This window comes from Ammospiza nelsoni, chromosome 15 (genome assembly GCF_027579445.1).
Source record: "Ammospiza nelsoni isolate bAmmNel1 chromosome 15, bAmmNel1.pri, whole genome shotgun sequence".
In the NCBI taxonomy this organism is placed as follows: Eukaryota; Metazoa; Chordata; class Aves; order Passeriformes; family Passerellidae; genus Ammospiza; species Ammospiza nelsoni.
The window spans coordinates 1,793,156-1,809,246 of NC_080647.1; the positions used below are offsets into that span (position 1 = coordinate 1,793,156).

The 16,091-nt window shown below is 43.7% G+C and overlaps 1 protein-coding gene and 1 long non-coding RNA gene across 4 annotated transcripts in view; one reads left to right on the forward strand and one right to left on the reverse strand.

Annotated features, from left to right (window-relative positions):
* The window catches only part of DIAPH2 (diaphanous related formin 2), a 171,291-nt gene extending 166,959 nt beyond the window's left edge, over nucleotides 1–4,332 (reverse strand). For all 3 annotated transcript variants that reach the window (XM_059483044.1, XM_059483043.1, XM_059483041.1), the window contains exon 1: nucleotides 4,090–4,332. In XM_059483044.1, the coding sequence (XP_059339027.1) occupies nucleotides 4,090–4,206 (117 nt within the window). In that variant the 5' untranslated portion in view covers nucleotides 4,207–4,332. The remainder of the gene's footprint in view (nucleotides 1–4,089) is intronic.
* A 240-nt stretch (nucleotides 4,333–4,572) lies between these two features.
* Nucleotides 4,573–5,702, forward strand: LOC132080208 (uncharacterized). Its single transcript, XR_009419520.1, has 2 exons — nucleotides 4,573–4,773; nucleotides 4,865–5,702. It is a non-coding gene; the product is annotated as an uncharacterized LOC132080208 (long non-coding RNA).
* The last annotated feature ends 10,389 nt before the right edge of the window (nucleotides 5,703–16,091 follow it).

The window sequence follows — 16,091 nt, forward strand, 5'->3', positions numbered from 1 at the left end:
TCTGCAAGTTATTTACACAACATCTTCCTCCTAATCTGATTCTAAAGGCCACATCACACTCAGAAGGCAGCCCCTTTCAGAAATGTGGTCTGTAGGAAGTGGAGAATCCTGCACTGAACAGCTCCCACACAGACCTGGAGGGAGCCTGGGGGTACAGCAGTGAGTGTGAGCATGTCCTGGCCACCACGTGCTTCTGCTAATCCTACAGTGACATGAGATGTTTACTGGAATTAATAACACCCCCCAAAACCACTGGCCATGGTAATTTCCAGTTAGGCAGTGCTCTACCACTCCCAGAGCACCCAAACCCTGTTACAGCACCTCTTCTCCAGTGCTGACTCACAGAACCACAGTTTGAAAGCATCTCACTCTTCTCAGGGCAGCTCAAAAAGCAGGGTCACCCACCAAATCCACATCACCACGCTAAAGATTCTGTCCAGGTTCAGAACTTGAAAAGCTCCAACAACAGTGATCTCAGTGTCTCTGACCAACAAATACTTGATCACCCTTCAAATCATCTCCCCCCTTTTAGCCTCCTCTCCAGCTCCTTTTTATGACCTCTGTCTCCCCTTCTTCTGCCATGAACTTTTGTCAAAAGTCTGGCTTCAACTTCTCCACCACAAAGATGCTCAACTTTCCAGGCCCTTGGTAAGCTACCCCAGCTCTGTAAACCAGAGCTGACACCCTTCAAGCACTCCCATTTCCTAGGTCCCTGACAGAATTATCTCTTTCCCATGTGACTGAAGTGTGGAGGAGAGCAAAGAACATCTGAGTTAAGCATTAACCAACAGAGGAATCCCAGCAATCTCCCTGACAACCTTAATTTAGAGTGTTTGCCCTAGCAGAACAGGCATGCTTTAACACAAGCAACTTAGGATGTTGCCAAACCCATGAGCTGCTCTCTGCCACCTCCTGCCAGCCTATTCTCAGGGCTGACGTGAGATCAGATGATTGTTTGCCAAAACAATCTAGATTTTTTCTGCCCATTTCACTGTAAACAAAAATGACGACAAAAATACCAGGCACTTGTTCCAACCCCTAGTCCTTAAGCCAGGGGGAAAAAAAGGGGAAAAAAAACCCCAAAACACCAACCCAGAGCTGCCTCAGCAGCAATTGAGTGCTGTTAACACTGATACCAAACTTCAGTAAAATACTTCAGCTTACACACTGCTTTACTATTATAAAAACTGGAACTAAATTCTCATTGTGCAGCTCAGTCACATTCAACAAATGGCATGAAACCTGAACAACTCTCCCAACTACCTAAAGCAGAAAATAAATGAATCACTAGTCCTGATACAGCTCACCCTTAATTATTTGTGTGTGTACATAGTCAATTGTCTTACAGAGAATTACTTCAAGCATTGTTTTCCTTCCCAGCACAGATTCTCTCCCCACAGCCCAGTCCTGCTTCCTGTCCATCAGGAAAAGTGCCATTGATCAGGCAGCAGCCCTAAAAATCCCCACCAAACAAAGCCCTGCACGTCTGCAGGCAGAGCAGCTTTGAGTCTCAGATGAAGAGAACAGAGAAATAAAAACCTTCCACCTTTCTATTCTAGCTTCCCTTCCCTCAGGATAACAACTTCAGTTCCTAGCCCTCTGTCACCTAGAGCCATTTTTATCATAAAAATATCATTCCTCTGGACTCCTTCCCAAGGATTTGCCTAATTTCAGCTCCTGTGCCAGGAACCAGAAATACTTCCTCCTCTTGTGCAGCTGCAGCCTCTCCCAGCAAGCCCTTGCTCAGCACTGCCCTGGATGTGTGAAATGAGTTTGGGAGGAGGCACACTCCTGTCTGAGCTCCTGGAATTACACCCAACACCTGACAGGGACTGCAGGCTGATTCACCTCTGCACTCCACTGAAACTCCAGGGACTGTGAGTTACAAAGATGAACCAAGAGCATCTCCACACCCAGCTGTGAGGAACTTTGGGTATGAGCTCAGAGACAGCCCAGCCCAGCATAAACAGCGTGGCTTCCTTGCCACAGGTCCCAAACACATCTTTATCTGGCACAAAGAGAACAGGGATGAGGTGTAAGTAAGAGTGCTCTGCCAGTGCCTGGGGACAACGCCAGCCCAGCAGAACCAACTCCTCATTCCCATTAAAGCCAGCACAATTTTGTAGGATCACTCCCCTGTATGATGGATGAAGCCTTTCGCTGATTACAGCCTTGTTCTTCCCTTACAAACCCACGGTAATAATTGGTAAATCTGGCTGTCCAGTCACTCCAACTGAATCTTTTTCTCCCCCAAAAGTAAATCTCTCTTCGTTTCAGGTACATTGTGTCCAGAGTGAAAAAAAAAAAAAAATCTGCTTTCCTATTCAGCCCACTCACTCAATTCCATCATCAAGGGCCAGTCACCTACCCCAGGGCAAAGCTATCTTTCAGAAGGCTCTGATTTGAGCAATATATCCCTGCTCTGATCCAGGGTGCTGCTGGACTGCAATCATCCACCCCCTCAAGAAACAAATGCACACTGCTGTGAATGAAGTCAAATATTAACATAATGTTCTTTTTTCCACTCAATGGAACAATGAAAGTTTATTCTAGTGATTCTAAAATAAGTGAATAGACCATGCAGTGGAAATAGGCATCCTGTTCAACCCAATTTTGAGCTCATTTCACTTTGATTTTTCAAATTATGTGTTTCTATCAGAACAGAGTTCTCTTCTGCTAGAGCAAAATTCAAGTTTATGTTCACAGCTACCAAGAGAAGCACTTCCCTGAGTGATTTTTGAATCAGTTCCCTGCTGGAATCTTCAGGCAGGGAAAGTATCTTAGATACTTCAGCAGGAAATAGTAGGGGTAGTTACATAAACATACCCAAAGGTGCTGTTTATACAAAGTTTATCCTATGCAAGGAAACACGAGTTTGTTTCCAATAACACCATGAAACAAAACAAAACACTACATGCGCTTATCTTTTGCCAAGATACACTTTGTCAATTTTAATACAAAATCAGCTAAAGTCATTCATGCTTCTGATTGTCATCCCCTGAAACAATTACAACTTTAAGTAACTTTTCTATGCCTCAATGTTAAATTTACCAACTTCCCCAAACGCTAACTTCATGTTCAGCAACAACAACAAAAAAAAACCAACAAAAAAAAAAAAAAAAAAAACAACAACAAACATAACAAGAAAAAACTCCAAACAAACCACAAGAATCCAAACTGCAGTAGTCAGGCTGATTATCTAAAAGCCAGAAGATAACCATTAAAGGAGCACAGGGTGGGAGAACTTCAATTCCGATACAGTTTTACCAGCATCGGGGAAAGCCCTTGCAACAGGTTAAATAAAGTTTGTAACGTGAGTACTCTCTCCAAGGAGAAGAGTCAGTGAGTTATAAGTGTCTGCTACACTGTTGCTTTTGGAAATACAGCAAGAACTGAGTTAAACGGGGTCGGTTCAACACGTGCAACTGACAAATGTAAACAATAAAATGTAAACACTGTCATATTACAGCTTTTGCTGCTGCAGTATGTATGAACTGTGATACAACCCAGTGATGCTGCCTTAGACTCCACATGTATTTTGATTTATCAGCTCTGTCAGTAAACTGACCAAAGAGCACAGCCATTATAAGCAACCGCAGTCGTAGGATTTACGTTCCAAAAAGCCATACGACAGCAGCCAGTCTGTGCGATTGTTTTCCCATGAAGTGAGAGGTTCCATTGGCAAGCACGTGGTTCGCACGGCGATCACCGCGATGGTTCTGGATGCTTCAGCGGGGCCGGCCGCACCCGGCTCCGGCGGCCGAGCGGGGCACAGGCTGCGGAGCAGCGCTGTCCCTGTCCCTGTGGCTGTCCCTGTCCCTGTCCCCTCCCGAGCGTGGGAACTCCGCCGCCGCCCGCGCCCAGCGCCCAGCCCGGCCCCGAGCAGCGGCACCGCGGCCCGGCCCTTCTGGGCTCTGCCTCCCCCGAACCCGCACGGAGCCCCGGAGCGCGGAGCCGCCAATCCCCGGCAAGGCTCCCACGCCCCGCGTTCCGCGCCGGGAGCGCCGCATCCGCGCCCCCTCCTCCGGCTGCAGCCGCCGCTCGAGCCGGGGCCGTTCCCCGCTCCCCGCCCGCTCCCGGCGCGCTCACCAGCTTGGGCTTGTTCCGGCTCTCCTCTTCCGCGGCGCGCCCGCCGCGCTTCGCGTTCATCCTGCCGGAGCTCAGCGGCTCCTCGCCGCCCGCGCCCGGAGCCGCGTGTCCGTCCATGGCTCCGCGGGGCTGCCCCCGCCGGGCCGAGCCGAGCCGAGCCGAGCCGAGCCGAGCGCTCACGGCCGCACCGGCCCCATGGGCCCCCCGCGCCCGCGCCCGCTCCGCCCGGGGCGGCTCCGCTGCTCCCCCGGCCCCGCCGCGCACGCGCACGGCCCGCCCGAGCCACCGCGCCTGAGCGGGCGGCGCGCGCCTGCGCCCTGCGGCAGCGGGCAGCAAATGGCGGAGCCGTGAGGGGAGCTCGGAACGCCCCCGGGAGCGGGGAAGGGCCCGGCTGCTGCCCGGGCCGGGGTTATGGCACGGGGCGCTGGGAGGGGCCGGCACTGCCCGTCCTGCCGTGGGCGGGGCACTGCCGCTGGCACAGGTGTCCGCAATGCCCGTCCCACCTGGCCTTGGGCACGCCCAGCGATCCTGGGCCGGCCTTAGCACAGGCTGCCCAGCGCAGCCGTGGCCGCCCCATCTGCACAGCATTAGGATTTCTATTAACATTTCTTCCTCATATCGACTGGAAACCTTCGCTTTTCCAGTTTGAACCTATTCTGCCGGGTCCTGTCGCTACGTGCTTTTGTAAATTGACTTGCCCAGTCTTTGATAAAAGTTCCCGGCGGTTTTTGGGAGGGCGCTTAGAGCACCCCAAAGCTGCCTCTCTCTTCCGCAGGCTGAACAATATCTGAGTTATCTGCCCGTGCCCATGGATTACAGCAATGGAGAACGCTTAAACCATTTCTGTGGAATTCAGAATCCCTTCGGCCAAGCCTCGCTGTGAAAACCGAAGGACTCAGGCATGGACAGAGGAAAATCACGGGTCACGGGTCAAATTAAAGGCGTCATGTTGACAGATGTCTTCATATCAATATTGTGTCTATTTTAAAAGAAAAATGTGCATTTTGTGTTGTATAGCCGAATCAATACTTGCTAAATTATGTTGAATAAGCAGTCATGAACACCATCGTGATCTGTTGCTTTGGTGGGACAAGGGCAATCCTTTGGAGTTCACATTCAGATGTAAATGTATTCATTTATTACCCTCTAGGAGAGGGTCCCAAAAGAGAAACAAGACAGAATAGTGAATTTCTGATCTGTGTCTAATACACACACAGTGATACAAACCTGAGATTCAGGGGGCTCTCCATTTCTCGTGGCTCTCTGAGGCTTACCTGAGTACTGGGGGAAATATTTACCTTTTAAATCCAGCAATGAACACCTGTTGATAAACTCTGACAACATCAGCTTTCAAATAAAGGGACAGCTCTAAAACTGGCAGGTATCTTGAACTCAAAGTAGAATCTTGGCAGCAGAAGTTAGTAGGTTATAAAATAGGCTAGCTCTGTCTAGATGCTCTGTTCTAAAATTTCCTTTGAGATCCATCTCTTACTTAATTTTTCTCATTCTCTTGATTTTAACAATAATTATTTGGACATAGTTTGTGATACCGTCTTAACCATACCTAAGTTGTAATGATGAAATTAATCAAGTAATCATGAATTTAATCATCTGTTTGCAATGCCAGGCAATGTCATGTTATTTCCAGCTACATCCATTTATAATTTACAGGATATCATTCTACAGCTCCAGTTTAACATTGGTTTGTTAAAAAGAAATGCTCAAATCTGTTTTTTTTCTTTTCAATTAGCTCTAATGACCATTTTGGGTTTTCTCTGCTATCTCTATTTTTCTGTATTTAGCAGCACCTGTATATGGAGACAAAGTTCAGTCAGTCCACATTCAGAGAAAACAGACAAGAATTTCCAACAGCCTGGCATCTCTATGCACAAGTTTAAGAGTTTTTAAACCAAATTCTGTAGCTCTATTTGTTCAGCATAGCTTCTTCAGTGCTCAAGAACTTTTTGTCCTCAAATGTTGTAAATGTGCCACAATGCTGCTCATACTGCACGAGCCAAGTGTTCTTCAGTAAAACCTTTACATTAACCGACCTCTAAGATTCAGGAGCAGCTGGCACAAGATGCCAAAAATAATCTGTGGTGTGAGTGAAAGCAAGTGCACATGTGAGGAATCGAGAAAACTGAGCAAATGTACAGCCAGGCCTTGAGTTAATTCAGTTTTGATGGAGCAGAACTCAGATCACATTCCTGATTTTAGCAAAACATTAAAAAAAACCACTGAAGTCAGGTGTGGGGACATCACTGCAAACATCACAGGGGATTTTTTGTTTTACTCCTGGTACATTGTAATTAATGTACCCTGGTCTGAGTGATGGAGAAAGATGTGCAGCCACGGGGCTGCAGCTGCATCATGTGATGAAAAGTCGTCCCACAGCTGCTCTTAGTTCCCCTTCCTGGGCTTGCCTGCCCTCCTGGGACACATGGCTGCTTGCTTACCAGAGTTATTGCATTTTTTAAACTCTGATTTACAAATGCTTTGCAAGTCTCCATTTGGAGATTTCAGCTGTGGCTTAGAATAGTTTGTGTTGTACAAAACATTGCTGCAGGATTTGCTGGAGTTTGTGTTGTACAAAACATTGCTGCAGGATTTGCTGGAGACCTGCTTTTGAAAAGCTTGCCATAGATCAAGTGCCATTAGATCCACTTCACAGCCTCCTCAGCAGAAGTTAAAGCCTGTTTTCTTTTTGAGAATGTTTTTACTCATAGTGCTGCATTTTAGAGTTCTTCCCCCACCCCACTCCATTTCCAGGATTGAGAAACAAATATTCCATGTATGAACTGAGGACCTTTATGACCATATAAACTCTGCAGGTAGCTCCAAACAAAAGGAGTGAAGAGAAATAACACAGCTATCCCAATCAGGAAAACATTACAGGGAAAAGCCCCTCAAGATCAAAATGAAACAAAGAAAAACCCTCCAGAAAACCACAGCTCTGCCTGAGGCAGGCAGACAAACTCATTTTGGCAGAGACTGCATTGCAGCATTTTGGCTCAACTCTGAGAGCAACAGTGTGGCCTGAGGGTGGAAACAAGCAGTTGTACAAACTGTTCTTAACTTGGCTTCATCTCTGAAGCAAATGGGTTTCAGAACTGTTTATTACTAATGTCATTTCACAACACTGCAACCATCTAACTCCAAAGACCCCCTGCTCTGTAGGTGCTGACATTTCTCCTGAGGTGTGATCTCAGTCCCATTCAGTCCCACAGCAGCTCAGAGATCACACAATCACCTGACAGCAAAATGATCAGGCACTGATAAGCATGAGGCATTCTGAGCATCCCCAAAACGTGCAAGATTTTATATCTGAGCTGAAACAGGCCTCTGAGGATGAGTGGCTAACCCAGCAATGTGAGATCTTTCAGCTCTAACACTCTCCCTCTGAACAGACCAGAAGTTCAGTCATGCAGGAGGCACTCACTCCAAGTGTGTCCCAAAAGGAAAATGGTGCTGGATTTGTGAGAATTGATAATTCAGTGGTAGAATTTCCATTTGCCAGACAAGGCAGAGGCTTCTGCTTGAAAAGTGCAGCTGACAGATCACCAGAGCAGCGATTGAGTTTTCAGTCCCTGGGAAGTGTTCTGGCCTCCATATTTCTAGAACTGAAGGAGAAAGCTAACAGTGCTGTTGTCTTTGTCCTAACTGCACTGGAGAGGGAAGAAAAAAGGAAAAAGTAATTACTCTGTATGCTACCAGAAAGAAAACACACAGTATTTAACTCAACCACAAACAGGAAATCTGTTGCTAAGTCACCCAGCAGTACATTCCCAGCTTTCCTTTTCATCCAGAAATTCTATGTCATTAGCACAACCACTGCACCAAGAGAACACACCACAGTCCTGCCCTGCTCCTGGTGAGCTCGAGGCTCTGCTCTCTTCTTGATCAGTGCCATCACTGCAGTCAGCTTTTACTCTCCTGTCTCTTCCTCCTTTTTGCAGTTTTGGTTGGAATCGATTTACATTGAGGAATTTTTAAAAATTCCTGAATTTATCTTCAGATGGAAATCAGTCTAAGCTTGTTGACAGTGCCTGAGAATGTGGTAAATAACAAGGAAAGCTGGGGTTGAATAGCTTATCTTAACAGGTGGGAAAATAGGATTAGAAGCATTAACTGCTAAGCAATTAAAATAAATGAAGAGCGTTAATTGCATATGAATAGATAGTCTCTGTTGACAAAACTACCTCACTTTCTAAACAATACTCTCTTAGACTGCTTAATAAATATTATTTATTTGCAATCTCAAATCCACAGAAAATCCACTCACTGATAATTTCAAGAATTATTTGTTTGCTAAAACTTTATTTAATCTCAACCACAATTTCCTGGCTTTCTGGAGGCAATAATTGAACACTCTGTAGTGTTCTGTAAATGAAGCCACAAGAAGTCACTACGACACACATATAACATTTGTTAGTGATTCAAAGGTACATTAAAACATCTTGCATGAACCCTTTAACAAATGTTAATTAAACTGATTGTGAGCATTCCTTTGAATGGCTCAGGATGACACTTGAGCAAGGTTAATCCTCCCTGGCTGCACTGTGTGTTTACCTGGGAGGTGGCTGCACCACAGCTCCTTTGCTGGGCTCTAAACTTCTCAGTTCCAGGATAACCTACACGTTTTGCCGGGTAGGAAGAGGAAGTTGAGTTTCCCACCTATTGTTTAGGAAAGATTTCATGTTGAATATGTTGGGGAGGGAATTGTGCTTACAGCAAGCCTCCAGTTCAACCTGACTGACTGAATCCAGCTCTGACTGAAAATCTAAAGCTGGACGAGCTCTACCATTATTAGATGATACAGTATGAATATAAAGTTTACTTTTTTCATTAAACTGAATAAATGGTTTAATCTGGAAAAAAATCATAAGAGATTTTAATTTACTCCAGGCCAGGCTCCCCTAATACTTAGGAAACAAAACATCAACACAGTTTTAAGGTTTATATTTTCCAAAGTGTAACTCCTCTGTTAGAAGCATTTCCCCTCCTTGATCAGTGAACTGATTTAGGTGAATTTTCTTGTCACTCTTTTCTCCATTTTCACCCCTCAGTCTACAATTCTATATTCTATTCTATAATTCTAGATCCCAATGAGGTTTATCTTCTCCAAAAGATTTTCTGCTTCCAGATTTTAACAGAACAGTAAGAAAACATAGTTCCTGCTCCATTCATGCTTTTTAGAAACAAGGAATGTATAAAAAAGAGCACAGAGTTATTTCAGAGGACAATGTAAAAAATACAAGAAATTATTTTGCTTGATTTTGGACTTTTCCCACAAGAAAAACTAAGCAAACTGCTAATATATGAAGCAATGGTAGTTAGTTATTAATTGATTCTCTTTTTTCCCTTTACTTTTCAAATATCCTATTCCAGAGAATAATCAGAACTTTTTGCATTAGTACTTCTGTTTTTTTTCCCAACATTTTATATTCTAGGACACAACTGCTCAATGTTAATAAAACACTTTTATGTCTCATAATACTTTACGAGTTTTCTTCCAAGCCTGAAAGAAGTGGAAATTATCTGTACAGAGAGAAAAAAAAAACCCGAAAATGTTACCATTATCACTAAACACTGTATTCCCATTTTTAAACATACAATTATTATTACTCATATGTGCTACCCTACTTACAATTTTTAACAATGCAGTACATATTTTTATTTAGAGTCAAATCCCAAGAGTAACTGTGGATTTAAATAGAGTATTCAAGGTCTCAGTAAAAGCTCCTCATTTTTCACCCTTTTCTGTCGTCTCTGCTGTTTGAGGCACCCAGCACCTCTGTTTTATCTGGCTCTGACAGTGCAGTTCTGTCACTGCCTGCAGTTCTGCAGAAGAAACTGAAAACCTGCTTCTTGCCCCTGGGACTTCGATTTTCCCCTGGAAGGCTCCTGGAGGTTTTCCCTGTGCTGTGCATCTCCCCACAGCCCCACGGCCGAGCGCTCAGCTTATCCTGCTCTGGATCTTCCCAAACTGGTCAGAAAATATCTTTTGATGCTCCTATCTCACAGCACACTTTGCTTCTCAAACACGACTGAGCAGCTCAAAATAAACTCCTGTTATTGACTGCAAGGCTTCCCTTGACCACACTCAGCACCAGAGATGTTTCTATTTATCCTGCTTTTGTACATCTTCACAGCTTTTCACAAAAACTAAATACCACAGCAATTTCCTTAATAAACCACATTTCTATAGCTGCCCAGGGCCACTCAAAGCACAACAGAACCAAACTGGGAATTTAATGGTCAGGCTGGGAACTTTCCTATTTTATTTATTTTGTCTATAAAGAAAGCTCTATCACAGTGTTTATCATTTCTGTACATGATAAAAAGCCCTAACAAATAAGAATTCTACAGTGCAGGGAATGACTAATTATAATTGAAATGTCTCTCTCCGTAGCCCATCCCTCAACAAGCAGATTTCTGGGTGGAAATAAAGTTCATTTTGATGGAAATAATGCACATGGTGAAGGCATTAGTAATGCTAATGAAGAGTTCCAGCAGATGGACAAAACAGGCCTGATTAAAGCTAAAGATCATGTTACAAAATCTTTGTTCAAATTGTTCAATGGAAGAATTAGATAAAAACTTGTGGAATGTTCATCCATGGTCACTGCCTGTTCAGCATATTAATGATAGCTGCACTTACCAGAAAGAGATGGATTTTTACTTTGAATTTAACTGTGCTGCCCTGTGGGTAGCTCATATCATTTATTGGGGTGTATGGAGGGACTTCTATCACTACATATTCACCAAAGCTTTTTCCTTTCTAACTTTTCCTGTGCTAACTCCACTGAAACCCATTTTTGAGGACAATAAAGGGACACATTTTACAAGTGTGTCCTTTTACAGGAGCTAACAGTGGGATTATTTAAACACCTTCTTTCAAGGGGGATAAACCAGTGGTTTGATGCTGTTATTTAGTATGTAAACTAATTTTATTATATAATTTCATCATGTTATTTAAATGACTGAGAGTTAAATACTTTGAAAAGCAGGTATTGCAGCTTTGAGGAATGAGAAGAATTATGCTCAGCAGAGATGTTTTTTGTATACTCCCTGTGTTTATTTTGGTTCACTCAATATTTGGGTTCAACTTAAGTCTTTAGTAACTTTCACTGAAATTGACTGCATATTTATCTTTTGTGAGGGAAAAACCTGACTCTAAAAACAAATATACGTCCTTGTCATCCAGCACAGTTCCAGCAGGATGGGACTGCGTAAAACACTGCAGAAAACAAGGATCTGCTCTTCTTCTACATGTTTGGTTTGTTCTGGATTATTCCTCCTTTTGCGTCTGTTAGTTCCTTAAATATTGCTCACACTGAACTTACTTGTGAAAAGCAATAATCAAAATTCTCTGCTTGTCCAATTAGAATTTTTTGTAAATGAATGAAGACGGCATGTGCTAAAATAGTGAGAAGCAAGATTAACCCTGATCTTCTCCTGCACGTGCACAATTGTCTGTTTTTAACCCCTCAAGTGGCTGCAGATGAGTTGGAGGCTCAGCCCAGGAGAACACAGGTTAGATTTTATTTAGTGTAACAAGAGGAGACTCTCAGGGTGGCAGTGGTTTGTTTCCCTCACTTTATTCACATGCAAAGTGGATTGTCCAGCATTCTTACCATTTTTTGTGACACAGAATTAATAAGGGTTAAAAAAAGACCAGTTCTGTGCCAGGTCAGTGTGCTGAGCCAATCCTCACCTGCAGTGTCCCAGCTCTGGCACAGGCAAAGGGCACAAATGTGGCACTCAGAGATTTCCAGTCATGTTCTCCCACCTTTAGCTCTCCACTACAGGTGCTCTGGCTGACGAGATGTGACAGTTTATATTGTGAAAATTGGAAAGGTTTTTATCCTTTCCTGCTGCCACACTGACTCAGGGACCAGCACTGAGCACCAGCTCTCAGCCATGTGTTTGAAGATCAATAGAAATTGTGCAAAGAAGGCAAAGTCTATAGGCTGAGGGCAAGTTTGGCTCATCAGCCATATCAGTGGATATTATTGCCCATTTCTAGGTCAGAACTCTTTGTCATCGTGTTCTTTATTGAGTCTTCAGCATGAAACCAAAGGTGCCAATGCAAAACCCTCTCCTGAACAGGAGGAACATGAGCTCAGCCACGTGGCAGATGCTTGTTCCATTACAGGAAGGTGACACAACTCCAGTGATAGGATGGGACAAAAATTGCAAGTTTCATGTGTAGGAGAGTATAGGTTCCACTTGCAGGAATGGTTATTATACGTTTTTTTGAAGAATATGGTGTTTTTGACAGTCTTAAAATTTCAGGATAGAAACGGTATGGAAATCTGTGGATGAAACTGCCCAAGGAGAACATAGCAAGGAGAGAGAGTTAAAGTCCAGAGGAGAGAGCAGTGTAATCTTCACAGAGAGCTGGAGAGAGGTGAGACTGTCCACAAGAGAAAGAGCCAGGAGCAGCAAGAGCCAGCTCAGGGCCAGGGGTGGCTGTGTCCCCTCTGAAGGTGTCTGATGGCACAGGAAAGGTCACGGTTCCCAGCTGCACCACAAAGCCATTCCAGACCTCACCGAGTGATTTCCCTGCAGCCTAAAGGGGTGGAACTGGCATGGAGCTCTCTGCCCTCCATCTCTGCTGGAATTCAGGGTTCTGTGGTGTAAACGGTCATTTCTTGTTGGGGGCATTTGTGTCTTTAAATCCTCCAAAGGCCATTTGGACCTCCCACCCCCTAATTAAGGACATGATTTAAACAATCTGAGCACGGGGGAGGCTTCACTCCCTGGGGACTGCTTCTGTGCAGGTAATGGCTCTCTTGGGTTGGGAAGTTTTTTGCCTAAAGTTTGTTTTCTCCTTTTTCCGTGTATAATTTTGTTCATGGAACGTTATTAGAAGTTGCTTCAAATTTGATTTGGGCTTTGGTGTCACTGTACAATATCAGAGCTGTTGTGAAAAGAGTTTGATTTTTGTTTTTGCCCGTTACCCTTTCCCGTCTCCTGGTGCTTTCATTTGTCTACACTAAATGCTCATGTGACTGGTGTTAAGGGATTGCAAAATGATCTGGGTTAAATTTACCTTACTTGAAAAAATAGCTGATTTTAGCTCAGTCCCTTGTTATTGTTTATCGTACGAGCTCAGAAACCCCTGCAGCGGTACAAGAGGGGACTGGTGAGGAAGAGCAGCGAGGAGCCCCAGCCTGGCTGCAGGGAACGGCCCCGTTTGAAGAACAGCTGTGACAAGGCTGGAAACCACAGCCAGGGCAGGGGAAAAGGCAGAATTGCAGCCTGAGCTTGGCTTTTGGTGGCTTAAGGATTAAAAAGGGAGAACGTTAATAAGAAATTCTAAGTGAAAATAGGAAGAACTTAATGAAAGGTGTCTACATAGCAATGATTATGCTTCAGCCAGGAAAACTCATTATTTATCTGCTGGGAGTTTTGTGTGTCCAGCAAAGATTTTCCAGGTGTTTATTAGCCTGGTGAGCGTGGTGTTCTCAATGAAATAACTTAATGTTAATCCCACATTCTGCTTTTAGGTTACTGCTTTATGTTTTGGAGCTGCTGCATTTCATGTTTGTGTGGTGTCTGCTGGGAGCTGAGGGTGCCTGAGCAGTGCCCCAGGCAGTGGTGGATGGAGGCTGCATTTTAGCCCCACTGTTGGCCCTTTGTATTTGTAATTATACAAGGGATGGCTTTTGTCCCACTTGCATGGGAAATATCAGCATCCAGTCCTTTTATGGCAGCAGAAGAGCTCTCCTGGATTTAATTACTTTGAGACCAATCAGTTGAAGTAAAGAGGAATGTTTTTGTTTATTTCTGGTCCTTTTTTGCATCCTAATGTAGTGTTTTAAATAAACTTGTGGCTTTAGGTCATCCTATGAATTCAAAAGGGCATTTGTGGTTTTGTTGATTATTTCCTTTTTTGTTTATGAACCTACTATGGTTGTAAACCAGCTTTATGAAACTTTTAGGTAATTATTAAAATCCCATTGTGTTAATATGACTCAAATGTCTCTTCATACTTTGTCTTCTAATTTAATCCTGGTGTAATCTGATTGGCCATGGTTAACCTGTTGAATTAACTCCTGAAATTATTTTTCCAAAGTCAATCTGTACTTTAAGAAACCGTTTTATTCTCCCATTCATGACCAAATGCCTCTCCCAGGGCAGTGTCTATAGCTAAGAATCTGCTTAGAGCTTCTTCTGTAGGTGCCTTCCAGAACATCATGGCTTTTTCTGTGCGAACCACAGTGTTCCTTGGGGCTTTTCCTAGCAATACAAAACTATATTTATTTCCATTTGGCAGCCGGTTAAACAAGCCCTGGCTGCAATGTACTGCAACGGGAGGAGGCAGAATAAACCTTGATAGAGAGCAGTGCCCAAAATTCCCTTTGGCTTGGCTGGAGGGACACAGGGTGACACCACGGGGCTCAGGACTGGTGAACTTTTTAAAAAAAATCTCATCTAGATTTGCTTTCTGATGGGAAATTCAGTAATTCCATGCTGCAGGGCCCAGGTTTGGGTTTGGGGAGTGCTTGGGAGGCCTCACCTGATGAGATCACCAAATCCCTTAATGCAATTACACGGGCACTTGGTCATGGGTGACTGACTTGAGGTAAAAATGTTTTGGCCTTATGACTGTTTAGATAAGGGAGATGACATAATTGTGAACAACTCCCAGTTTGTTCACAATTATCAACTGAGAGGTTATTTTAAGTTTTATAATGGGTTTTTTGGTTAACTGGGGGTGTTGGGCTTTGCATTCCTTATGTCCCACACCCTGAAATCCTTAACAGTACATTCCAGATTTCAGTAAAATCTTATTTATTGTTATGGGAGAGGTAATCAAGTAAACATTCCTCTGCTGCTAAATATAGCAGCAAGCTGCTTATGAGTCAGAACCCCAGCAGATAATTCTGCATATCACGGAAAACTTCATTGGCTCTCATGTTCTTTATGTGAACAAACAACAACTTGGATCTTCCTTGTTCTTTCCATTCCAAGAATTATTTTGCTGTGCTCACTGTGGTGAGGTTATGTTTGTAAGGGACCCCACAGCTGCATCATGTAATTGTTCTGGAACATAGCACAGCAAACTGGGAGATTTACAATGTTATAGCCATCGTTGATTAGTAATTAAGCTTTCAAGTATTCAAAAATATAATTTCCATATACAACAGCAGTTAAGGGCAATTTGCTGCATAAACACATCCAGTGTTTAAACAGTGATAAAGACATCCAAAACTAGAAGTATATCATTTTTATAGCAGTTTTAAAAGTCTTTGGATGTTGTTGCAGGTTTTTAGGTGATGTATTGTAAACTCATATTAGTAAATAAATTAGTATAAAATATTAATATTCATCATTTCTTCCCAATAACAAAAGACTTTGGACAAAACTTCCAGTTCTGTGTATATTACCTGCCTGTATATTACATTTGCTTTATTAAAATGATCTAGGATAAACAAAAGGAGCTGCTTGTTAGAATTGCTTCAATGTGATTGCTGTGTTATGTCCAATGCTTACACTTATTTCTGTACAAATATTCTTATATTAAGCTGCCATAAGCAGCTTGTTATCATCTCAGCTTAGCGGAGCAGGAGCACTCTGTGTAAGCAGCTGGGCACTGCACTGACGTGGAGGAAACCATTTTTGCTTCTTGCTGACCAAGTGCTTGGACCTTGGCCTTTCCCGGTGTGGCTGCCCTGGCAGATGGGTTTTATCCACCCAGAGATGTCCCACAGGAGCAGCAGGGCAGTCAGAAGTGACTGGCGTGTCCAGAAAGCAAATGGTGGAGGGAAGGAATTCCCAGTGCCCAGCTCGGTGTGGGAGAGGGAAATGCTCAGCTGGGAGCGGAGCTCCAGGGCTTCCTTCTTTTGCTGCTGCTTTCTGCATGTTTATTTGCTAATTAAGTGCAGGAAGCACAATAAAATAATTATCAGGACTATTAAATAACTCAGTTATTTAACATTAGGTCCTGGGCTAATGTACTTAGAACTGAAGCTAATGAGGCCTTCAAGTGA